Here is a 26,159-nt window from a genome sequence, read left to right on the forward strand (position 1 = left end):
CTCAATCAGTTCAGTTCAGTCGCTCAGTCGTGTCCGACTCTCCGCGACCCCATGAATCACAGCACGCCAGGCCTCCCTGTCCATCACCAACTCCCGGAGTTCACTCAAACTCATGTCCACAGAATCGGTGATGCCATCCAGCCATCTCATTCTCCGTCGTCCCCTTCTCCTACCGCCCCCAACCTTTCCCAGCATCAGAGTCTTTTCCAGTGAGTCAACTCGTCTCATGAGGTGGCCAAAGTACTGGAGTTTCAGCTTTAGCATCAGTCCCTCCAATGAACATCCAGGATTGATCTCCTTTAGAATGGACTGGTTGGATCTCCTTGCAGTATAAGGGACTCTCAAGAGTCTTCTCCAACACCACAGTTCAAAAGCATCGATTCTTCGGCGATCAGCTTTCTTCACAGTCCAACTCTCACATCCATACATGACCACGGGAAAAACCATTGCCTTGACTAGACGGACCTTGGTCGGCAAAGTAATGTCTCTGCTTTTTAATATACTATCAAGGTTGGTCATAACTTTCCTTCCAAGGAGCAAGCGTCTTTTAATTTCATGGCTGCAATCAGCATCTGCAGTGATTTTGGAGCCCAAAAAAACAAAGTCTGACACTGTTTCCACTGTTTTTCCATCTATTTCCCATGAAGTGATGGGACCAGATGCCATGATCTTTGTTTTCTGAATGTTGAGCTTCAAGCCAACCTTTTCACTCTCCTCTTTCACTTTCATCAAGAGGCTTTTGAGTTCCTCTTCACTTTCTGCCATAAGGGTAGTGTCATCTGCATATCTGAGGTTATTGATATTTCTCCCAGCAATCTTGATTCCAGCTTGTGCTTCTTCCAGCCCAGCGTTCCTCATGATGTACTCTGCATATAAGTTAAATAAGCAAGGTGACAATATACAACCTTGACGTACACCTTTTCCTATTTGGAACCAGTCTGTTGTTCCATGACTGGTTCTAACTGTTGCTTCCTGACCTGCATACAGGTTTCTCAAGAGGCAGGTCAGGTGGTCTGGGATTCCCATCTCTTTCAGAATGTTCCACAGTTTATTGTGATCCACACAGTCAAAGGCTTTGGCATAGTCAATGAAGCAGAAATAGCACCTTTGAAAAAAGGCCCACTGTATTATGCAAATTGTATTAGTTGTCATATGCAGAGGAAACAAAGGGTTTTTTGGTTTTTTTGCTTTTTGTTACTTCTGAAGTCTTTGAGAAAGTTTCCAGATTTTCACACTAAGAACATGGCAGCTACACTATATCACATTGAGAGTTTGAGTTGAATTAACTATGCATTATTTATATTTTCTAATTACTATGTCTAAATTAGAGTTAGATGTTTTACAGTTACAGACACCTGGGGAATATCAGTATAGTGATTGTGGCTGAAAAGGATTTAGTTCATCACTCAAACAGAAAAACAAGTGCAGATACTTGTCATTGAGCAGGCAGTAAGTGGCCTTTCTATTAAGACAGATATTTAATGTTATCACCTTTATATGGTAGCAAAAAAGAAATACGTCATGACTGAAAAGAAAGGAGATTTCAGAGAGTCCTTTAAGTGAGAGAAGCAATTTTTACTTAAAGACACCTCACAGGAGAATAAAGAAAATAAAAGTATTTTACATTTATATCTAGAAAATTTTTAAAATGAAGTTTTAAGTAAACAGTGTGAGAATAGGTCACAAAAATTTTCTCAATGTATGATTTTTCAAAAAAGTGATTTGTTACTGTACATGACAGAGAAAACATTTCTCCCATTTATTAAACACATTCTTATTAGCAGACACCGCATACCTCAAACTTTGCATGACCTTTTAAAATAGATCTGGGATTCCAAGACACTTAGCTTGTAAAGATACTTAGAGTGCTGGTGTTCATGTCAGTCCTACCTATGCTCTGCTGTTGACAGGCCATATCATTGAGTAAAATTCTTTCTTTGGTTCTCAGTTTCCCAAACTAGTGAGATTGGGAGATCTCTTTACTCTTAAGTACTATAATTCTAAGATGAAGCATAGCTAAAATGAATAAAACTAATACAAAGACTCTGAAGGAAAAACAAATAGCTTAAGGTCTCAACAGTTATAAACTTTCAGAAGGAAGGAATGTAAAGATGAGAAAGAAAATGAAGTATCTTATGTAGTAAAGGTTTGTAACTATGGGTAAATAAGGGGCTTCCCAGCTGGCTCAGTGGTAAAGAATCTGCCTGCCAATGCAGGAGATACAAGAGGTATGAGTCTGATCCCTGGGTTCAGAAGATCTCCTGGAGAAGGAAATCGCAACCTACTCCAGTATTCCAGGATAATCCCAAGGACAGAAGAACATGGCGGTCTACATCCATAGGATCACAAAGAGTTAGACACAACTAAGCAACTGAGTACTAAATAAATCCCACCCATAAGATAGGCAATCTATAAGATTTGCTTAAATAAGACTAAGATATTTAGGGGAAAAAACTTAAATTCTACTTACAAAACAATGAAATATGAATCGAAGACTTCTACTCCACACAGGTGATTTGTTAAGAAACATTGAAACCGCAAAATAAAATAAATGAATTGAATTAAAACTCACCTTTAAAATAGTATCCGAGGTAAATGGGACTCCAGCATCTCCATGATTAGTACTTGGCACCCAAGAGGCATCTTTGCAGAGGAGATCCTGAGGGGGAACCACTTCTGGGGTGATATTGAGAAAATTAAATTCCGTCTTAGCTGATTGAGAGGCAACGCACAGATTGTAGGAATAGGGCAATGTTCCCTCACTGTAGTTGGGGAGAACCCCAGGTGAAGACCTGACACAGAGACCAGGCTTAAAGCAGCTCCGGGCAGTGGGGCTGGAGGAGCGTCGCAGGTGCAGGGCGACCGCCAGAATCACCGCCAGGAGGAAAAGCACCGAGATCAAGGCCAAGGCCACCACCAGGTAAAACTGCAGCTCAGCCTGGGGGTCAGACGGCGCGGGCCGCTCGCTGAGGTCCGGCAGCGCCTCCTGCAGGCTGTCGGCGAAAACCAGGAGCAGCGTGGCGGTGGCCGAGAGGGGCGGCTGTCCCCCATCGCGCACAGCGACCAGCAGGCGCTGGCGGGCCGCGTCCCTGTCGCCCAAGGCCCGCGCCGTGCGCACCTCGCCCGTGCGCAGCCCCACGCTGAACAGTCCGGGCTCGCTGGCCTGCAGCACGTGGTAGGACAGCCAGGCGTTGTGTCCAGAGTCTGCGTCCACCGCCACCACCTTGGTGACCAGGTAGCCGGGCTGCGCGGCGCGCGGCACCGTGTCGAAGAGCGCCGAGCCGTCGGGCCCCAGCGCCGGGTACAGCACCCTGGGCGCGTTGTCGTTGCGGTCGCCCACCAGCACGCGCAGGCTCACGTTGGAGCTGAGCGCGGGCGAGCCGTGGTCGCGGGCCTGCAGCGTCAGCTCGAAGGCGCGCCGCTGCTCGTGGTCGAAGGCGCGCTGCGCGAACACCACGCCGCTCTGCGGGTTCACGGACACGTAGGAAGACAGCGCGCGCGGCTCCAGGTCGCTAGCCACGATGGAGTAGGCGACCTGGCCGTTGGGCCCTAGGTCAGGGTCGGAGGCGGTGACATGCGCGATGGAAGCTCCAGGAGGGTTGTTTTCTGGCACGTGGACCACGTAGGAGGCCTGGTGGAAAACTGGAGTGTTGTCGTTAACATCTGCGATGTGCAGACTGATGGTTATACTAGAGGAGAGGGGCGGCTTGCCTCTGTCGGTGGCCATTACTGTTATATTGTATTCTGAGATCTCCTCCCGGTCCAGGGTCCTGTCTGTCGTTAGCTTGTAATAGTTCTTCAAGTAAGATTTCAATATAAACTCGGCCTTTCCCAAGATTTGGCAGTAAACTTCTCCATTTTCTCCAGAGTCTCTATCTTTAGTTTTTACCAAGGCAATCACTGTTCCTGGTGATGAATCCTCTGGTAGGGGAGTAAATACTGAAGTCACAATCACTTCAGGTGCACAATCATTCTCATCGAGAATTTCGACTTGGACACTGCAGTGGGCTGCTAGATCTCCAGGATCTTTCGCTTCTATACGGAGAGTGTAACTATCAGCAATTTCAAAATCAAAATAATCATTTGACGTGATTTCTCCTGTTCTTTGATTTAAGTTAAAAAACTGTTTCACTTGTTCATCCACATTGTGAAAGGAGTAGGTGATCTCCGCGTTGACTCCTTCGTCCTGATCGGTGGCTGTCACTCGAAGTACTAAGAAGCCAGGTGGCACACCCTCTTGCAGGCTGACTCTGTACACATCCTGGCTGAACACCGGGGGGTTATCATTGGCATCTGTGACTTGGATTTGGATCTGGGTGGTGCCACTCTGGGGTGGGTCCCCACCATCTACAGCTGTCAGTAGCAGTTGATGAAAATTCTGCTCTTCTCTGTCCAGAGAATGTTTCAGAATCAACTCAGGATATTTACCTCCATCTGGAGTCTGTTTCTCTGTGAGCTCAAAGTAGTCATTGTCATTAAGATAATATCTTTGCAGTGAATTAGGACCAGCATCCGAATCTAGTGCCGGGTCTAGTGGAAATGTTTTACCTGGCTTAGTGGATTCTCCAATTTTTAAATCAATCTTACTCTGTTTGAAGAGCGGAGTATTGTCATTTATATCCTCTACTATTACTGTTACATGGAAAATATTCAGTGGGTTTTCGGCGACAGTATCGAAATCCAGAACGCACAGAGGCTTCTTCCCACAAATCTCCTCTCGGTCTATTTTGTTACTCACAAGTAAGTCACCGCTTTCAGGTTTTACAACGAAATATTCCTTCTCCGCGCTAATCCGCAGCTTCCGGGCCGACACGTCCGGGACACTGAGCCCTAGATCTTTAGCAAGATTTCCTACAATGGAGTTTTGGGGCAGCTCCTCGGGAATTGAGTAGCGAATTTGGTCTGGGAGAGCCCCGCGGAATAAAGACAGCAGGAACGGTAACAGTACCTGCCGCCACCGCGTCCGGCCGTTCGTCTCAGTGCTCTGCCTCATCCCGTCTCCCTCCACTGCTGCTCTGCTCCTTGGTCGGGAGGAGAAATAAGCCCTCCGGGTTGCAAAATCCGGGGTAGGATCACTTTTTCCTGCTTTTGTTTCTTGTATCCAAACCTGTACTGGCCTTCTCTGTGTGGTTGGTTTGAGCAGGAAGTTACCCTTTTAGAGGCTCCCAAATGCGTCTCTGATGGATCTTCCCCCTTCTTTTGACCTACAGCGGCGCCCAGAGGTTTTTCCGAGAAACTGCACTAATGTGTTCTAAAGGTGTTGCAAAAAATTGTTTTTTCTTTTTTTAACTTATAAGGAGTATTTGTTTTTAAATAGATAATATTCACACAGTTCCAGATTCAAAGGGTACACATGTCCATGTTTTCCAGGCTCTCCCTCTCTGCTTTCGACAACACATTTCTCTCAGGAGAAATGAGTGTTATGTTTTTAGTGTATCATTCCATTAGTATGTTTTGTATCATTCAGCAGAATTTTATAAATGATCTCCCTTGGTTTTAGACACAAAAGGAAATAAACAATATTCCATGTTCTACATCTTGCTTCTTTCACTGATTATGTCTTGAAGATAACATTTTCTGACAGTAGTACATAAAGAGGTTTCCTATTTTTAATTTCTTATAGTTGTGTACTAGACTATCATATAGTTGTGCAACAATTTAGCCAGAAATATTATTTTCTAAAAGAAACCCAATGTCCACTCAAACAACAATATATTTCTCATGTTATACTAGTTAAAAATAATCTACCGACCTCCTAGGCACCGAAAAAAATGTATCACTCTGATTCTAGAAATCCATTTTTAATGCAAGAATACAAATATGTCTGTCATAGTCTCAGGTCAATTGATATTTCCAAATTATATTTTTAAGCTTCACTATTTTAAATGATCTCTCCTCAGGTATGATTTGCTTCTCAATATATGTTTATTATCAGTATTTTCTTTTTCCACTCCCCATGCCAGTTACATGTATCATACACATTCTTCTTTTACTCTATGGATTGCACCACAATTTCCCATGAAGACAAAAGCATTTAGAAACTCAAACTCTTCTTATTAAGCTTAATTGAGGCATAGTCCAATTAAGATTGCCTTAGAAATAAAAAAGGGTCTCACAGTGATACCATAATAGGTAATTTAGAAGTTATTAAAATAACTTCTGTAATCTATTAAATATGAGTGGAATTAAATGGGTAATATTTCTGACAATCACCTGCACCAAAGAAATCATACATAGTCACTGCACGTCACAAACTGTAACAACACAATATGTGAAATGTACCAATCCAATTGAGAAACTATCCCTGTGAAAGTTATATCCAAAATTTAAATATATTCCCCAATATTTATAAATTGTTATTGTTTACACCTGTCTCAAAGGAAAGAAAAGCAAATTTCAAGCAAAACACAGTAGGGTGTAAAAAGAGGACATTTAAAAATACTCAATAGAGGTGAAACAATAGCCTCATACAAGAGAATGTGTAAATATGAATTTACACAATTGCTTCCTATTTCATAATTCTAGTCTATCCTTTCAGTAATGCCTAAAGATTAATGGCTTTAAAGATGTGAGATGTTACAAGTATAAAATTAAGAAATTGCTACTGACACTGTAACCAAATGAAGATTACAAAGGATAAATAACAACTTTTAGGTGTAGTAACTGTTACTGATCATTACTGAAGGATCATCTGTCTTTCCACTATAAAGCAACAGAATACTAAAAAAAGAAGTGTTTTATTTATCTATATATGTACACACACACATAGATATATATGAAATATAATTGGAGACATTTATGCAGTTCTCTCCCTACGTTTCAGTGTGGTAAAATTTGACTCACCTGATTAAGACTGGATTCTCCTTTTGTTTCCAGTAAATCTTGTGATATCAGGAGAGGCTCGATTTTCTCACAGCTCTCCTGACTGATGAGCGTGTCCGCATAGTTGGGCTGCGGGAAGATCACGTGACTCCCCCGAGAGTCCGCCGTGAGCGAGACCTCGTGCGAATAGGTCTGCAGGAAAGCCCGCACCCCGTCCACGCCCACAAACTGCGACGCCGGCACGCCGGCCAACACGCTCCCCGATGCCTGGAACAGACGCGACGTGTGCCAATGCCGCAATCTGAGCGCCAGTAGCACGATGACAAAGGCGAGGAAGACACAGGAGACCGCGGCCACCGCCACCACCAGGTAGAGTGTGAGGCCTGAGTCGTCAGGGTCCACTGAGGGCTTCAGGCTGCCTAGGTCAGTCAAGATGTCTGGGATGCTGTCAGCCACAGCCACGGTGAGCGTGACGGTGGCCGAGAGAGGGGGCTGCCCATGATCCTGGACGGCCAGCACCAGGCTCTGCTTGAGCGCGTCTCTGTCCAGCAGCGCCCGCGCTGTGCGCACCTCGCCCGTGTGCAGCCCCACCGCGAAGAGTCCTGGCTCACTGGCCTTGAGCAGGCGGTAGGACAGCCAGGCGTTCTGTCCTGAGTCTCTGTCCACTGCCACCACCTTGGTGACCAGGTAGCCAGGCTCTGCGGAGCGGGGTGCCAGCTCCACACCGGTAGAACCATCAGTGGGGAGGGTGGGGTATAGGATTTCGGGTGCATTGTCATTCTGGTCCAGCACAAATATGCTCACAGACACGTTGGTGCTGAGTGGTGGGTCCCCGCTGTCACTAGCAGTTACCAGTAGCTGCAGGTCTCTAACTTGCTCAAAGTCAAAGGACTGCAAAGCATACAGGACTCCAGTGTCCTTGTTTATAGAGACATAGGTGGAGAGAGGCGACCCCTGCAGTGTGTCTTCAGCCAGAGAGTAAGTGACCCTTGAGTTCTGGTTACTATCAGGGTCATGGGCGGTCACAGAGAAGATGGAGGCTCCCCTGGGGTTGTTTTCTGGAATGTAGGCTATGTAGGAAGCATGAGGGAAGGCAGGTGGATTGTCATTGACGTCTGCCACGTTCAGTGAGATGTATGTTTCTGTAGATAATGGCGGACTTCCGTGGTCAGTGGCAGTTACAGTGATGTTATATTCTGAGACCTCTTCCCTATCCAGAGCCCTGTGTGTCAACAACCGATAATAATTTCCATAGGTCTTTTCAAGTGTGAATGGCAGGTTATCCAGAATGGAACACGTGACAAGGCCATTCTCTTCTGAATCACTGTCATGCACATTGAAAAGTGCAATTACTGTACCTGGGGAAGAAGTTTCTTGGATAGAGCTGGTGAGAGAGGTAACTGTGACTTCTGGAGCATTGTCATTTACATCCAGAATTGTCACCAGTACCTTACTTCTGGCTCGGAGACCAGGTCCATCGTGGGCTTCTACATCTATATCATAGAATCCAGAGTCTTCATAATCCAAACCTCCCAATATCGTTATGTCCCCAGTCAGAGAATTCAACTGGAATAGCTGGGATATTTTATCTCTTACTTTCCGGAAAGAATATGTGACTTCTCCATTGGCTCCTTCATCTGGATCAGTGGCTTTTACAGTGAGTAGCCTGGAGCCCACCGTCACATTCTCCCGCACACTGATGTGGTATTCGGGCTGAGTGAATACCGGGGCATTGTCGTTGGTATCCACAAGTGTTACAAGAATCCTGGCAGTGCCAGAGTAAACCGGGTCGCCTCCGTCAAAGGCGGTCAGAATGAGGTGGTGAACCGCCTCTTCCTCTCGGTCCAGGGCGTGCTCCAGTACCAGTTCAGGATACTTAATCCCATCAGCTCCGCTTTGCACGTCTAGGGAGAAGTGGGCATTCGAGCTGAGCTGGTAACCCTGTAGGGAGTTTATCCCTATATCTGGATCAAAAGCTTCAGGAAGAGGAAACCTTGTCCCAGGGTTTTCACTTTCAGCGACTTTTATTTCCCTTTGCTCTGCCCCAAAGTCGGGCGCATTATCATTAACATCAATTATTTCCACTTCAACTCCAAAAATCTTCACTTTGTCTTCTAAGAGAATCTCTAGGTTTACTACACACTTGGGAGATCTGTCACAGAGCTCCTCCCGATCTATCCTGCCCGCGGTGACCAAGCTGCCGCTTCGCGGGTTCAGAGCAAAGAGCTGCGTCCTACCTCTGGAGACGATGCGGACTCCGCGCTTCGCCAGCTCCTGGGGCTCCAGCCCCAAGTCCTTGGCGATGTTGCCCACGAAGGAGCCCTTATCCAGTTCCTCAGGCACCGAGTAGCGGATCTGTTCGGCCCGGATTTTCCACAGGGCCCCCAGAAGAACACAGATCCAGATTAGCCGGCTGCAGTTTGGGCAGAAAGGAGGAGACGCCATGACAGCCCCGCGGCGGAATAGCTTGCGCTTGGGTGTTGTCTTGGTGGAAGCTTGGGGATTCCCAGGATCTTTGGGGTCTAGGATAAGGTACTTTCACCGTTGGATGTTGGAGCTCTCGGGGGTCCAGTTCGAAGAAGTTTTCTAAAACCCCAAAGCCAGGGCGTTGTGATGCAGAAATCTTGTGATACGGATTAAATTCCTGGTTCTTTTTTCCCCCGATTGGTGAACAGCGACACTCAGAGTCCTAACCTGTTACTGCAATCTATTTTTGGTAAAGAAAGGATCGCTTGTACACCATTTCTTTTCCGTGTTCAATTTTCTCCAAAATAATCAAAACCAAGTATCTGCTGTTTAACGTGCATGAAAATCTATAATTGATCCAAAGCTTCCTGTACAGTAAGCCTGATAAAGTAATTTATTCTTTCAGAGACAAGTTTTTTTGCAAGAATTTTTCTACCTCTTTTAAGTTTGTTACATTACTTATTCTCATAGTTCAATTTCAATTTGCATTGCAAAAAGGATATGTTTCAGTTCAGTTCAGTTGCTCAGTCGTGTCCGACTCTCCGCCACCCCATGAATCACAGCACGCCAGGCTCCCCGAAACAAGGTTATACTTGAATAATAAAAGAATAAATAGTTGAAAAGACAGTGTCCAAGAAGTTGGAGATCTGGGCTCTAGTCTCAACCTACACAGAAACAAGTTTTCTCACATGATTGACCCTTTAAAATTTGGGCCAAGTTTTTAATCCCCTTGTTAGAAAATATCTACTGTTTAAGAGCTAGTTTTACCCCTTTGCAAATGGGCTTGACAAGTATGATAATAGGTTTGGGAAGGATATTTGCTCATTAATTTTCTATAAGAAGATTCGAGACCACAGGTTATGTCTGTGAGGATCATGTTCACAGTGAGTCCTCAAACTGTAAAATAGCAGATTTCATTGAGTATATACTCGAATAATTTTTCAATGCTTAACGAACGAGTCATTAATGAAGCTGCAAAACTTAAAACAATGTGTAAATAACTGATATTAAAAGAAGTAATAAAGGTAAAAAGACAGAAAAGTTAAACTGAAGCACAATAAAGAGCATATGGTGTTTCACTGATCTTCTCCACATTAGGACACATCCAGAAGGTATTATCTTACTATTACTTATAACTTTAGTTTTGATTTTAGAAATAATTGGTAAAAAGGAAATATTTTAATAATTATATTATCACTGCATGTTTTATAGTTTTCTTATTAATGAATACTTAGAGCAGTTTACTAATCTGAGAAAATTTGAGATGAAGCAGCAAGTACTCATTTCTTTATTACTCACATAATATTTAGTTTCTAGAAATTACTCATAAATTTTGACCAGACTCAAAACTCCATTAATTATTTAGAGCTTTTAAAATTCTCTGACTTTGGAGAGTAGGTTGAAGGTATTTTTCACAGTCCTCAAAAGACCCACAACTTTCTGGGGGTTGGGAGGTAAAATAAAATGTCTTGAAAAAAATCTGACTCACTTATCAGAAGTCTATGTTAAAAAATTATGGAAAAGTCTCTGTATACAACAAAATGTCCATTACATTCCTCATTATAGCAGTGACAAAGTAGATAGGGTATAAAAACTAATTATTTAAGGATGCTCAAGAAAGTTACTCTTGATAGTTTACAAAATGGGAAAAAAGACCCAAAGTTAGTGATTCAAATATGAAACCTGTCTTTGCTACATATGATAAAAGCAAAAAAGTGCTAAGAGACTTAATTATTGAAGGTTATATTAATACATCATAGAAAAAAGATAAACAACTAAAATACATTTGATGAAGATGAACAAAAAATTTAACTTAAGAAGAAAGAAATGTTAGTACATTTACAGTCTTGAAAAAAAGGCATATTACACATTAACTATGTAAGGACAATGCTATTACTAAGGGCAGTGACAGAAAAAGCTGTTTTTAGCAGGTTTTGCTGATGTATAGAAATGCCAAGAGTACAAATTGAGAAGTGAGAGTACAAATTGAGAAGTAACAACTAGTAATAATTAGTTATCAAGACTACTGAGCAATCAAGAAACCAATCTCAACCCATCCAATATACCTCCTCTCCCACTACCATCACTAGAACAATGAACAAGGACCAAAATTAATGATGCACTATTGAAAATAAAATACAGCGATAAAATATAAGTAAGTCTGCAAAATCTCACCTGATGGGAAAAAGAGGAATCATAGGCGATTTGGGGGTCTTCATTACTGGTACCTATATCCACAGAAGGATCTTCACCTAGGAGATCCCCAGGGGGAGCCGTTTCCAAGGTCAAATTGTGAATATTAAATTCTGTCTTAGCTGATTGTGAAGAAACGCACAGATTGTAGGAATAGGGCAATGTTCCCTCACTGTAGCTGGGGAGAACCCCAGGTGAAGACCTGACACAGAGACCAGGCTTAAAGCAGCTCCGGGCAGTGGGGCTGGAGGAGCGTCGCAGGTGCAGGGCGACCGCCAGAATCACTGCCAGGAGGAAAAGCACCGAGATCAAGGCCAAGGCCACCACCAGGTAAAACTGCAGCTCAGCCTGGGGGTCAGACGGCGCGGGCCGCTCGCTGAGGTCCGGCAGCGCCTCCTGCAGGCTGTCGGCGAAAACCAGGAGCAGCGTGGCGGTGGCCGAGAGGGGCGGCTGTCCCCCATCGCGCACAGCGACCAGCAGGCGCTGGCGGGCCGCGTCCCTGTCGCCCAAGGCCCGCGCCGTGCGCACCTCGCCCGTGCGCAGCCCCACGCTGAACAGTCCGGGCTCGCTGGCCTGCAGCACGTGGTAGGACAGCCAGGCGTTGTGTCCAGAGTCTGCGTCCACCGCCACCACCTTGGTGACCAGGTAGCCGGGCTGCGCGGCGCGCGGCACCGTGTCGAAGAGCGCCGAGCCGTCGGGCCCCAGCGCCGGGTACAGCACCCTGGGCGCGTTGTCGTTGCGGTCGCCCACCAGCACGCGCAGGCTCACGTTGGAGCTGAGCGCGGGCGAGCCGTGGTCGCGGGCCTGCAGCGTCAGCTCGAAGGCGCGCCGCTGCTCGTGGTCGAAGGCGCGCTGCGCGAACACCACGCCGCTCTGCGGGTTCACGGACACGTAGGAAGACAGCGCGCGCGGCTCCAGGTCGCTGGCCACGATGGAGTAGGCGACCTGGCCGTTGGGCCCTAGGTCAGGGTCGGAGGCGGTGACATGCGCGATGGAAGCTCCAGGCGGGTTATTTTCTGCCACGTGGACCACATAGGTGGCCTGGTGGAAAACTGGAGCGTTGTCGTTGACATCGCGGATATGTAGGGTGACGCTTGTACTGGAGGAAAGGGCAGGCTTGCCTTTGTCAGTGGCTGCGATGGTGACATTGTACTCTGCCTTCTGCTCTCGGTCTAGGGCACCATCAATCACTAGTTTGTAGTAATTCTTAGAGGTGGATTCTAATTTGAAGGGAACTTCTTCCTGAATATAGCATGTTACCAAACCATTTTGCTCAGAATCCTGGTCTTGCACTTTAATGAGGGCTATTACAGTTCCCAGGTCTGAGCCCTCAGGAATCTGGTTAGAGAAGGACATGAATGTCATCTCTGGGGCATTGTCATTCTCATCAACAATTTCAATCTGAACATTACAGTGAGCTGTGTGTACCCCTCCATCCTTGGCTTCAACACCCAACATATATCTACTTGTCTCTTCAAAGTCCAATGTACCATTGGTTGTGATGTCACCAGTATTTGGATTGAGAATGAAGAGGAGGCTGGTACTTGCTGGGGCATTGAGGAAGGCATAGGTGATTTCTGCATTAATGCCCTCGTCCTGGTCAGTGGCCATCACCTGCAGCACAGAGGTTCCCCGGGGCACATTTTCTTGGAGGCTAACCCTGTAAGTGTCCTGGCTGAACACTGGAGCATTATCATTAGCATCAGTGACCTGTATCCGAATCAGGGTAGTGCCACTTAGAGGAGGGTCCCCACCATCCATGGCAGTCAGGATTAAATGGTGGGAATTCTGCTGTTCTCTGTCCAGAGGTTTTTCCAGCAGTAACTCCGGGTATTTACTTCCATCAGGACTTTCCTTCGTTGACAGAGAGAAGTGCTCATTGTGGCTGATAAAATATTTCTTCAGTGAGTTACTTTCTACATCTGCATCTTGCGCAGAATCCAGAGGGAATTTTACCCCTGGTAAGGCTAACTCAGAGATTTCCAAGTCAATGCTTTTTGCAATGAAACGTGGTGCATTGTCATTAATATCTTGAATTGCAACACTTACATGGAAAATAGTCATTGGATTGTCAGCAACCATTTCAAATTCTACAGCACACTCAGATTTTCTCCCGCAAATCTTCTCTCGATCTATCCTGCCACTCACTAGCAAATCCCCATTCTCTGTTCTCACGCTGAAAAAGTCCTCTGCACTAATCTGCAGTTTTCGAGCTGGCAACTCCTGGATGCTGAGCCTTAGATCCTTGGCCAGGTTCCCCACCCTTGAGCCTTTGTCCAGCTCTTCTGGAATAGAGTACTGGATCTGCTGGGAGATTGCCCCGCGCAACAATGACAGCAGGAAGAGAAACAGTACCTGATTTTTCATTGTTTCAGCTTTTCTGAAGCTCCTAAGCATTTCTTGAACTCCTTGGGAAGCTGCTCTTCAAGATGTCTCTGGGATGTTTAGATAATCAGCACAGCACCCTGGACTTCTGTGATGTGAGGGTACGATTTGTCAGGCACTTGAGGTTGCACAGGTGTGTCTACATTCCGATGTGTACAGGACAAAGCAAGAAAGAAAACACTGCCAGCCACTCCTGCAGAACTGAAAACGCTTATCTTCCCTTTGGTCAACAGCGGCACCAGGAGGTTGCCTGAGAAAACTGCATATTAGCCAACTACCTATTCCTCAAAGTGTAAGCTCTTGAATCTATTAATACATATCTTGTCTTTTTATTTTTTAGAAAGAACAAACTATTCAAAATTTCCCTTCAAATCTGACATTGTCTAGATTTTCATCATCTTTTAAATGTTGCCATCATTTTATTCTTCTTTCTTCATTAAAGATTTTCCATAAGGCATATAGCTTTTTTTTTAGAGGGCAAAAATATCTTCAGTGATTTTACTGTATTTATAAACCCTGGCATGACTAGTATGGATGTAACTAACTAGGTTATTGTTAGTGGATAAAAACATTTAATCTTTGGAAAAAAGAAAGTAAAAATTCTAGACTTATTTTACTATATTGCTCAGCATTTTAAAGTATATGTAACCTTCCCATTAAGTACAAAGGAGCCTGATAGTTTGTTAAAGAGACAAATCTATTATTTGAGCACACATCTGCTTTTGCAAAATGAAATCTTGTGTAAGTATATTTATTTTAATGAAATCTGCTTTTTTACTATATGATTTTATACACAAATACTCCTTAATGCCAATACTCAGTTCCAGTCAATTTATACATTAATAAGTATAATGACTTTGATTTGATCACTGGTAAATCTTTGAGAGGAATTGAAGGTTCTTAGACACTCCCATTTTGAAACTTACCTATAATCCTTAAACCAGTCTTAGGTAAGCAAAACAGACAAACACCTTTATTTCAAATGCACTACCAAATTAGATACCAACCAATTTATTCTGTTACCCTGCAATGCTAATCCATACTCCTTTTACATTCCAGTCAAGACAGATTATTGTTTTCCTAAGACATCCTTTCCTTTGTTTGCCCTACTTTATGTCTTGATACTTTCTGTTCCTTTTATTATAAACCTTGCTCCCCCTTTTATTGTAATGAAGTCTTGCCTATCCTTAAAAAATCCTTTTTAGTGAAAATGGCATGTCTGAGACTGCTTATCATCCAACAAATAGATGCCTTTGTACTCTATGTATTTTCCCAATATATGTGTAGGTTATATTTTACATTAAATTCTTAGAAAATTCTCTTTGAACATCTAAAGTTCCTGTGGCCCTAGTCATTTAATATTTTTTCTCATTACAAGGAAAGGTACATTAGTATCATAAAGATTTTTTCCTAAAAAATATTCCAAAGGTAATGTGCCTTTTTTCTGTGATGCATTTGCAGGTTTGAGTGAGACTACACACTTCTCTGTTTTCAGCTATTTTGTTCAGGCTCTTTTGCCACCCACTTTTGAATGTACCCTTCCTAACACACTGAAGGAGAGATGTATTCCTTTGTTTAAGATCTAATGAAGTCTATTTAGGTCTAATTTTGGATGACTCTCTGGTGTAACTTTATGGGTGAAAACAATTTCATAAATTTCAAAATGGCTCAACAATGTATAGCTCAAGAAAGTTGTAGGAGTCCTGGGACTTCCCTGGTGCTCCAGTGGCTAACACTCCATGCTCCCAATGCTGCAGGCCATGTTGGATACCAGGTAAGAGAACTAGATCCTGTATGCTACAAGGAAGATTGAAGATCCTGAGTGCTGTGACCAAGACCCAGTGCAGTCAAATAAATATATAAATATTTAAAAAGAAAGTTTTAGGACTTCTTTTCCATGGTTGAAGTGGATGGTCTGGAAATCTCTTAAGCAGGCTAAGACATATCTCCTTACATTTTATAATCTCTCTCAAAGGACAAGGAATGCCACTCCAAGGCTCATAATTGTTTAGGCAATTGAGCTTCCCACCTTCAGAGAAAAGGCTGAAATCTATATGGATAGACACAAATACACATACTTTAAGTATACCAAGTAGGGAATACATGCCAGGTAAAAGAATTTGACAAACCTCTATATTTTTTACCCTATCATTTTTATATTATCAGGATGAATCCATTTGGTCTGTCTTGGAAGGAGTTAAGCATCATATTATTAGAGCCTAAAGGTTGGGGGAGGGAAGAGAAGGGGACGACCGAGAATGAGATGGCTGGATGGCATCACCGACTCTGTGGACATGAGTTTGAGTGTACTCCGGGAGTTGGTGATGGACAGGGAGGCCTGGCGTGCTGTGATTCATGGGGTCGCGGAGAGTCGGACACGACTGAGCGACTGAACTGAACTGAAAATACTATACACTTGTTTATCAGGATAGGCTAGGTAGGCTGAAGTGACAAACTTCATCATCACAGTGATTTAAAATAAAAACATCTACTTATCACAGGTGTACAAATCAATGTTGAGTCAATGATAGGGCTCTTCTTTCATTGCAGTCATTCAAAGACTTAGATAGGAGGCACAGTCACAATTTCAAAGAATAAGTTAGAGATCTGGTAATTCTTACAATGACAACTAGGACTTCCTCTGGGAAGAGAGTCACATACTTCTACTTTTAATGTATTGGTCAGAAATATTTACTAGGCCCACTCAGCTATACCAGGCAAGGAAGTGCAGCCCCACCACAATCCCAGAAGAAGAGAGGAACACATTTAAACAAAAGAACCAAAGACTACTTCATTGCTTTATTTTCAAATAAATGTGTACTAAAAATGTATAATAACCACACTGGCATAACTGTTCTTTAAAATATTGAAAGAAAGAAACTCACCTGGAGCTCGTTGGGGTCTCCGTTCTTTTCCAGTAAATCTTGAGATATCAGGAGAGGCTCGCTTTTCCCACAGCTCTCCTGGCTGATGAGCGTGTCCGCGTAGTTCGGCTGCGGGAAGATCACGTGACTCCCCCGAGAGTCCGCGGTGAGCGAGACCTCGTGCGAATAGGTCTGCAGGAAAGCCCGCACCCCGTCCACGCCCACAAACTGCGACGCCGGCACGCCAGCCAACACGCTCCCCGAAGCCTGGAACAGACGCGACAGGTACCAATGTCGCAATCTGAGCGCCAGCAGCACGATGACAAAGGCGAGGAAGACACAGGAGACCGCGGCCACCGCCACCACCAGGTAGAGTGTGAGGCCTGAGTCGTCAGGGTCCACTGAGGGCTTCAGGCTGCCTAGGTCAGTCAGGATGTCTGGGATGCTGTCAGCCACAGCCACGGTGAGCGTGACGGTGGCCGAGAGAGGGGGCTGCCCATGATCCTGGACGGCCAGCACCAGGCTCTGCTTGAGCGCGTCTCTGTCCAGCAGGGCGCGCGCTGTGCGCACCTCGCCCGTGTGCAGCCCCACTGAGAAGAGTCCTGGCTCGCTGGCCTTGAGCAGGCGGTAGGACAGCCAGGCGTTCTGTCCTGAGTCTCTGTCCACTGCCACCACCTTGGTGACCAGGTAGCCAGGCTCTGCGGAGCGGGGTGCCAGCTCCACACCGGTAGAACCATCAGTGGGGAGGGCAGGGTATAGAATTTCAGGTGTGTTGTCATTCTGGTCCAATACAAACAGGCTCAAAGACACATTGCTGCTGAGTGGAGGGTTCCCACTGTCACTAGCAGTCACCAGTAGCTGCAGGTCTCTAACCTGCTCAAAGTCAAAGGAGTGCAGAGCATACAGGACTCCAGTGTCTGAGTTTATGGAGACGTAGGTGGAAAGAGGCGCTCCTTGGATGGTATCCTCAGTCAGTGCATAGGTAATGTGGGCATTCTCAATGCTGTCAGGGTCCTGGGCTGTCACAGAGAAGATGGAGGCTCCCCTGGGGTTGTTTTCAGGAATGTAGGCAGAATAGGAGGCATGAGTGAAAGCAGGTGGGTTGTCATTGATGTCTGCCACATTCAGGGTGATGTGTGTGTCTGTGGACAGTGGCGGACTACCCCCATCTGTAGCTCTCAGAGTGATGTTATATTCAGACTCCTGTTCACGGTCCAGAGATCTGGCTGTCACTAAGCGGTAATATTGGTTTATTGATTTTTTTAAATTAAATGGCATATTTCCCAGGACAAAAACTGTGACCTGTCCATTTTGCCCGGAATCCCGATCATGCACGTTGATAAGGGCAATTTCCCTTCCAGCAGTTGACTCTTCTGGAACTGATTCTGTGAGAGAAGTAATTGTAACTTCTGGGGCATTGTCATTCACATCTAGAACTGTGACCAGAATCTTAGCTCTTGAAAGGAGACCTGGTCCATCTTGTGCTTCTATTTTAATTTCATAGAAAGTAGCATCCTCATAATCTAGATTTTTTAATATTAATAAATCCCCAGTCACTGAGTTGAGATAAAAAATCTGAGCAATTTTCCCAGGCATTTTATCTAGTACATAGGATACTTGAGCATTGAATCCCTCGTCAGGGTCACTGGCATTCACTGTGAGCAGCCGGGTGCCTACTGGCAGGTTCTCTTGAACACTTACTCTATACTCAGGCTGAGTAAATACTGGTGGATTGTCATTTGCATCTAGGACTGTTACTTGGATGCCCAAGTTGCCAGAGTGGACAGGGTCACCACCATCAGAAGCAATAAGGACAAGTTGGTGAACTTTCTTTTCCTCCCGGTCAAGAGCCCGCTGCAACACCAACTCTGGATACTTGGCCCCATCAGTGACACTCTTCACAGCCAGGGAGAAGTAGTCATTGGGGCTGAGCTGATAGTTCAGCAGAGAGTTCGTGCCCACATCTGGGTCAAATGCAGTCTTAAGTGGAAATCGAGTTCCAGGAACTGTTAGTTCACTAATTTTTATTTCCAATTCCTCCATCAGAAAATCAGGAGCATTGTCATTAAGGTCTTTAATTTCTATTTCTACTTCAAAAATGTTCAATTTGTCTTCAACCAGGATGTTAAAACTCACCAGACACTGTGGGCTCTGAGCGCAGAGCTCTTCCCGATCTATCCTGTCCGCGGTGACCAAGCTGCCGCTTCGCGGGTTCAGAGCAAAGAGCTGCGTCCTACCTCTGGAGACGATGCGGACTCCCCGCTCCGCCAGCTCCTGGGGCTCCAGCCCCAGGTCCTTGGCGATGTTACCCACGAAGGAGCCTTTGTCCAGCTCCTCTGACACCGAATAGCGTATCTGCCCGCATCCGGTCTTGCACAGCGTCCCCAGAAGCACGCACAGCAGGGCCAGTCCTCCGCACTTTCTGAATCTCTGGTAATTGGTCATTTCCGTTTTGGTGAATTATTTTCTCTGTATTGGGTTCCAGTTTTCCAAGACAGACTTCAGTCTTATTTTCTCAAGGAACTAAGACTTTCGCGTGGGCCTAATTTATAGGTCACAGAGCTGGCTGACTGGGTGAGCTTTGAGGCAGCTTCGGATCTTCCGAGTATGATTTGCTGGTTCTCTGCTCTTTGGAAACAAGGAAAAGGGCTAGCTCTTCAGCGGCGTTTTCCTTCTTGAGTGGTGAACAGCGACGCTCAGAGGCATAACCGTTCACTGCATGCTCTGACAAATCTGTCAGAAATTTTTAAGTTTCCAAGCACCTGAAATTCTTTTTGTTCAGAGGCAGTGGGCTCAGTTTTTGTTTCACATAACTGAATCGCTATATATTAAAAGATTTAAAGTAGCTTCCTTAATATTCCATGAGTTAACCTGAATGCCACTAATATTGCTTCAAACATGCTGAAGTTACTGTTTTGAAATGTTCAAAGTTTAAGAACTGCACAGAAATATCAGTCATACTTATAAGGCATGCCTCCTGAAATCTGTCCTTCATAGCTTGACATTTTAGTTTCAATATTTTCCATTTAACCCATTCATTAAACACACATATAATTGAGTATCTGACAATACTTGGGGACTTAACGATACAAACACAGCTACTTCCTTCATGGAGTTATAAGGATATAAAAGCAAACAAGGAATATAGTGCAGTGAGATACTGCCATAAGACCAGAGGCCAAAGGCAATGGAAGGGCCTCCAACCTGGCTTTGGAGGTTAGCAAAGGTCTTCCTAAGAAACCTGAGAGGAGTGGATCATGGAAGGGTAAGGCCTGGATATAAGACAGAAGAATATGGCAATACCTAGATGTGAGAGAGAGACCACAAAACTTCAGGGTACTGAAAGTAGTCTGTTTTGCCTAAAATTAGAGTGTTAAGATGTTTTTAAGGGCCAAAGCTGAAACTAGTAGAGATAAACTTTTGTTTTCTATCCCAGAAACCCCTTTCCTGTATTTGTTTTCCTCTCCAAGCACAGTAATAGGAACTCATTTGTCACTTCAATCATGATGCATTATACAGCTATGCATAAGGCATGTATTTCATGAAGAGTTACTATATACCCTAAAAGGAACTTTGTTTTCAGTTTTCCCCAGTTTGTACTTTATTTACTTGCAAAATGTCTGTATTATTCCACAGTGAGTGCCAATTTTATCTCAAAGAAAATTATGTAATAGTAATAAGACAATTTCCCTCAGATGCCCTTAAACGTAAAGAAACACAACATCTTAAAGAATGATGGCACCATTATATACATGACTGACTTAGTACAGGATTATTTCCAAATAAAAGATGATCCCAGTTACACAGAATAGTAGCATATTTTTTGTTCTTTGTTTTTAAGTATATAACTAACATACTAAAAGCCAATATGGGAAGAGGAATGGGGGAGGAAAAATTGGTTGTAAGGGGGACTGATGTTGGTGGAGGAACTGGAAACATTTTCAACAGCTGCTGTGAGTAGGAAACTTTGAGAAGAGAAATGTAAAAAAAGAATCTTTAGGGGCAATTATTTGATATGGTCTCTGAATCCCTTGAGGATATATATTATTTTTAAAGATAAAAAGGCAATGTTGTTTCCACATATGAGAAAAATAAAAAGTAACAAGGAACAGACACATCTTAACTATTATACAAACCATGTATTATATTAATACAGCAAATGATAACTCAATTACTCTTAAAGGAACACAGAGCTACTTTAGAGGCTAATGATATTTTGAACTAAACAGAGATTGCATGACATACCTTCCTGAAACATGGTGAAGCGTATCTATTCCTAAACACATCTTTTAATAGGGAAGATCATTCAAATAAAAAAATATGATGAATCTTACTGCAAAACTGAAGGAAAACCAAAGACTGAGATGAAAACAAACAACTACAGTATTTATTAATATTCATAAATACAAATATAAAGCATAAAAGTGTTAAGTTTTAAAAGATGGAGACATTTGAGGAAACAAAAGTCAACATTCATATATCTAACAAAGAACTGTTGATTCAGGTGGACTGGGATGGTTTGCTAAGGGATGAGAAAGAAAGTAGGAGAAACCAGATACCCCAGTTCCTAAGGCTCTTTTCTTGTTGTTGTTAGTGCATTATTTTTTTTAATTGGAGGATAATTGCTTTACAATATTGTGCTGGTTTCTGCCATACATCAACATGAATCAGCCACAGGTATCCATATGACCCCTCCCTCTTGAACCTAAGGCTCTTTATATAACCTAAATATCATCTTCAGTTCAGTTCAGTTCAGTTCAGTCGCTCAGTCGTGTCCGACTCTCCGCGACCCCATGAATTACAGCACGCCAGGCCTCCCTGTCCATCACCAACTCCCGGAGTTCACTCAAACTCATGTCCACAGAGTCGGTCACCTACTACTAATTCCCAGTTTTTACTAATAACACAATGATTCTAGCTCCTCTTCCCTGTTATACCATGTGAACACTTAGAACTAGTGAGAAATAATTCACGAGGACTATTTATTAAAAATTGAACATGTCCACAAAGAAATATGGGAAACAGAAAAGGTATGGTAAACTGTGGAGACAGCTAAGTAATTAGGTAAATTTATTTCTTTTAGCAAAGTAACTCACAGGAATATTAGAAAGAGCGTTTACCTGAGAAAATGTTTCTTCTTCATCTTCAGGTAGAAATTGAGGTTCTGAAAGAAAATCCTTTTTCTCACAGCTCTCCTGACTGATGAGCGTGTCCGCGTAGTTCGGCTGCGGGAAGATCACGTGACTCCCCCGAGAGTCCGCGGTGAGCGAGACCTCGTGCGAATAGGTCTGCAGGAAAGCCCGCACCCCGTCCACGCCCACAAAGTGTGACGCCGGCACGCCAGCCAACCCGCTCCCCGAAGCCTGGAGCAGACGTGACAGGTGCCAGTGTCGCAATCTGAGCGCCAGTAGCACGATGACAAAGGCGAGGAAGACACAGGAGACCGCGGCCACCGCCACCACCAGGTAGAGTGTGAGGCCTGAGTCGTCAGGGTCCACTGAGGGCTTCAGGCTGCCTAGGTCAGTCAGGATGTCTGGGATGCTGTCAGCCACAGCCACGGTGAGCGTGACGGTGGCCGAGAGAGGGGGCTGCCCATGATCCTGGACGGCCAGCACCAGGCTCTGCTTGAGCGCGTCTCTGTCCAGCAGGGCGCGCGCTGTGCGCACCTCGCCCGTGTGCAGCCCCACTGAGAAGAGTCCTGGCTCGCTGGCCTTGAGCAGGCGGTAGGACAGCCAGGCGTTCTGTCCTGAGTCTCTGTCCACTGCCACCACCTTGGTGACCAGGTAGCCAGGCTCTGCAGAGCGGGGTGCCAACTCCACGCCCGTGGAACCATCCGTGGGGAGTGCAGGGTATAGAATCTCAGGTGTGTTGTCGTTCTGGTCCAGCACGAATATGCTCACAGACACGTTGGTGCTGAGGGGTGGATTCCCACGGTCCTGCGCTGTAACCCACAACTGAAATCCACAAAACTGCTCATAATCAAAGGAACGCAGTGCGTAGAGGACACCGGTGTCAGAGTTGATGGAGATGTAGGAGGACACGGGTGCACTCTGAAGGGTGCCCTCAGCCAAACTATAAGTTACATGGGCATTGTCGTTGCTGTCGGGGTCACAGGCCATCAAGGAAAAGATGGAGGCACCTCTGGGGTTGTTTTCAGGAATGTAGGCAGAGTAGGATGTGTGGGGAAAGGTGGGAGGGTTGTCGTTGATGTCTGTCACCTGCAGCAAAATGTAAGCATTTGTGGATAGAGACGGGTTCCCTCCATCTTTAGCAGTCACAGTGATGTTGTAAGAGGAAAACAGTTCTCTGTCAAGGACTCTGGTTGTAACCAATCGGTGGTAATTATCCACTGACCTTTCTAATTTGAAAGGAAAGTTCTCTGGGAGTGAACATGTGATAAATGCATTCTGCCCAGAGTCTCTGTCATGTACATTGAAAAGTGCGATTATGGTTCCTGGAGGAGAATCTTCAGGAACTGAGCTTGTAGCAGATGTCATGTAGAATTCTGGGACATTGTCATTCACGTCCAGAACTGTGACAATGACCTTCATTCTGGTCAGAAGGCCCGGACCATCCTGAGCTTCAATATCAATTTCATGGAATTTGGCATCCTCATAATCTAGGCTTTTTGTGATTGTTATTTCTCCAGATGATGACTTAAGCTCAAATACCTCTGAGGTTTCGTCAGGGTTTTTCTCCAGAAAATATGTCACCTGGGCATTGTATCCCTCATCTGCATCAGTGGCGGTCACTGTAAGTATCCGGGTGCCTACGGGAGTATTCTCTGGAACACTTACACGGTACTCGGGCTGTGTAAAAACAGGAGCGTTGTCGTTCACATCCAAGACCGTCACGCGGATGCGGGAGGTGCCAGATCTGATAGGGTCGCCCCCGTCCAAAGCCTTGAGAACGAGGTAGTGTACGGCCTCCTCCTCACGGTCTAGAGCGTGTCCCAGCACCAGCTCCGGGTACTTGTTACCGTCTACCCCGCTTCGCACGTCCAGAGAGAAGTGGTCATTTGAATTAATTTCGTACTTTTGGAGAGTGTTCTCTCCGACGTCTGCATCATGCGCGCTCTTAAGAGGGATCCGGAATCCTGGCGTAGTCATTTCACTAATTTTTAGCTCCACTTCCTCTACTCCAAAGCGAGGGGCATTATCGTTAATATCTTTTATTTCCACTTCTACTGAATAAATACTCAATTTATCTTCCAGGAGTATGTTAAAACTCACCAGACACTGCGCGCTCTGGGCGCAGAGCTCCTCCCGATCTATCCTGCCCGCGGTGACCAAGCTGCCGTTTCGCGGGTTCAGAGCGAAGAGATGCGTCCTACCTCTGGAGACGATGCGGGCTCCGCGCTCCGCCAGTGCCAGAGGCTCTAGCCCGAGATCCTTGGCAACGCTGCCCACGAATGACCCTTTTTCTATCTCTTCTGGCACTGAATAGCGCATCTGCCCAGCTCCAACCTCCCACAGGGCCGCCCAAAGAAAGCACAGCAGGACAAACCTTCCGCGATGTGGCAAATTTAGCAGAGCCGCCATTTCTTGAGCTGCAGTCTTTTCTCCCAGGGAACTTCCGGCCTCCAGCTCGGGATTCCAATCTTTATTCCTCAGGGTCTGAGGTGACCAGCATTCACGGGACCCAGGTCACTGTGGAGAGAACTAGTGGGCTGTTGGACTGAATTTCTTTGCCGCCCCGAACCTTGCGGGCCAAATGCCCAGCCCTTTGTGTCATGGAAATCGTAATGTTGGATTGGATGTCTCACAGGCTTACTTCTTAGGTAGTCAACAGCGACGCCCAGAGGCCTAAGTAATTTCTGCATTCTCTCAGGCAAATCCAGTTAACTTCGTGTTCAGTTCAGTTAAGTCGCTCAGTCGTGTCCGACTCTTTGCGACCCCCATGAATCACAGCACGCCAGGCCTCCCTGTCCATCACCAACTCCCGGAGTTCACTCAAACTCATGTCCACAGAGTCGGTGATGCCATCCAGCCATCTCATTCTCTGTCGTACCCGTCTCCTCCCACCCCCAATCCCTCCTAGCATCAGGCTCTTTTCCAGTGAGTTAACTCGTCGCATGAGGTGGCCAAAGTATTGGAGTTTCAGCTTTAGCATCAGTCCTTCCAATGAACACCCAGGGTTGATCTCTTTTAGAATGGACTGGTTGGATCTCCTTGCAGTCCAAGGGACTCTCAAGAGTCTTCTCCAGCACCACAGTTCAAAAGCATCAATTCTTCGGTGATCAGCTTTCTTCACAGTCCAACTCTCACATCCATACATGACCATGGGAAAAACCATAGCCTTGACTAGACGGACCTTGGTTGGCAAAGTAATGTCTCTGCTTTTTAATATGCTATAAACTTCGTGTTACTCCTGTCACTTTAAAGATGCTTTGAAGAATTTTACAGTTCTAAGATACCTGAGATTGCTCTTTCAAGTCAGGAGTCTTTATTTTTTCAGAATGAATAAGAATGGTGTGAATGAATGTGATATTGATAGTAGCAAGGAAAGCACTGTTGAACTTTGGAGGCACTAATCAAGGTAGCCTCTGCCCTTAAGCAAACATCTTCAACCTCTAATTCCATATTGGGAGAGAGTAAGATTAATCTAAAAACATTAGCTACATTATATTCTAATGTTATATATTTTAAATTTCTGTGCTTAATGGCTTAGTATTGAACTTCAAAATCTGTGTTTTTTCCAAAACCTGTATTTAAATTATTGAGTTATCAGACACTTAACTGAGTGACTAACCTTTGCCTGACACTTTGCCTGACTGATGATGTAGACAGAACTGGTGCACCTGATGAACACAGTCCCAGTTCTCAAGGGAATTTACATGATAAAGGGAGGACACAGTAAACGGAGTATTTTTAATAGAGTATGACAACTGCTATGATGATTGGAAACCCTGGGCAATGAGAAAATACATAGGAAGGATATTCAGCCTGGGTTGGGAGGGTGGTCAGATAACACTTTTCAGGACAGGATTGAAGCTGGATCCTAAAGGGTATGACTGAATCAAGAAAGAGGCTAGAGTAGTGTTCTAGAACCTTAGTACAAATGCTTGGAGTGAGAGGCAGCATAAACATGAAAGAAACTGAAGGTGGTTTGTTCTTTTTCCAAGACTGTTTTGGCTATTTGAGGTCCCATGATACCCCATGTGAATTTTGGGATAGACTTTTTTCTACTTATAAAAAAGGCATTGGGATTTTGATAGCCATTGAATTGAATCTGTAGATTGCTTTGGATAGTTCTATAAGTTTTTGACAAATATTCTTTGTCAATTTAAGTACATTTCCTTCAGTTTTCAGTTTGCTAAAAGATTTTAATCATGTGTTGAATGTTCTCAAGACCTTTATTATGCCTCTATTGAAATGAACAGTTTTTATCTTTAATCTTTTTTTATGAAGTTTTATATTAGATTTTCTT

The 26,159-nt window shown here is 44.6% G+C and overlaps 3 protein-coding genes across 3 annotated transcripts; all 3 read right to left on the reverse strand.

The window, feature by feature from the left end:
• Nucleotides 1-10,632: 10,632 nt before the first annotated feature.
• Nucleotides 10,633-16,730, reverse strand: LOC148777066 (protocadherin gamma-B1-like). Its single transcript, XM_088838604.1, has one exon. The coding sequence runs from the start codon at nt 13,876-13,878 to the stop codon at nt 11,323-11,325; it is 2,556 nt and encodes an 851-aa protein (XP_088694730.1). The 5' UTR covers nt 13,879-16,730; the 3' UTR covers nt 10,633-11,322.
• Nucleotides 15,875-19,175, reverse strand: LOC148777067 (protocadherin gamma-A3-like). The gene is made up of 2 exons (XM_088839295.1): nt 16,752-19,175; nt 15,875-15,916 (listed from the first exon to the last, which is right to left on the reverse strand). The coding sequence occupies exons 1-2, from the start codon at nt 19,173-19,175 to the stop codon at nt 15,875-15,877; spliced, it is 2,466 nt and encodes an 821-aa protein (XP_088695421.1).
• Nucleotides 19,176-19,809: 634 nt separating this feature from the next.
• Nucleotides 19,810-24,719, reverse strand: LOC129558484 (protocadherin gamma-A2-like). Its single transcript, XM_055429661.2, has one exon. It carries the CDS (start codon nt 24,269-24,271, stop codon nt 21,791-21,793), a length of 2,481 nt encoding a protein of 826 aa, XP_055285636.2. The 5' UTR covers nt 24,272-24,719; the 3' UTR covers nt 19,810-21,790.
• Nucleotides 24,720-26,159: the final 1,440 nt, after the last annotated feature.

Source organism: Moschus berezovskii, chromosome 8 (genome assembly GCF_049115385.1).
Source record: "Moschus berezovskii isolate FMDL1 chromosome 8, NW_MosBer_1.0, whole genome shotgun sequence".
Taxonomy (NCBI): Eukaryota; Metazoa; Chordata; class Mammalia; order Artiodactyla; family Moschidae; genus Moschus; species Moschus berezovskii.

What these genes read in the sequence shown, in the direction of transcription:
- LOC129558484 (XM_055429661.2), bottom strand. Translation starts at nt 24,271, where the DNA reads ATGGCGGCTCTGCTAAATTTGCCACATCGCGGAAGGTTTGTCCTGCTG.
- LOC148777066 (XM_088838604.1), bottom strand. Translation starts at nt 13,878, where the DNA reads ATGCTTAGGAGCTTCAGAAAAGCTGAAACAATGAAAAATCAGGTACTG.
- LOC148777067 (XM_088839295.1), bottom strand. Translation starts at nt 19,175, where the DNA reads ATGACCAATTACCAGAGATTCAGAAAGTGCGGAGGACTGGCCCTGCTG. An exon ending in GAGACCCCAACGAGCTCCAG is followed by an intron (nt 15,917 to 16,751) that starts GTGAGTTTCTTT and finishes CTATCCATATAG; the next exon opens with ATTTCAGCCTTTTCTCTGAA.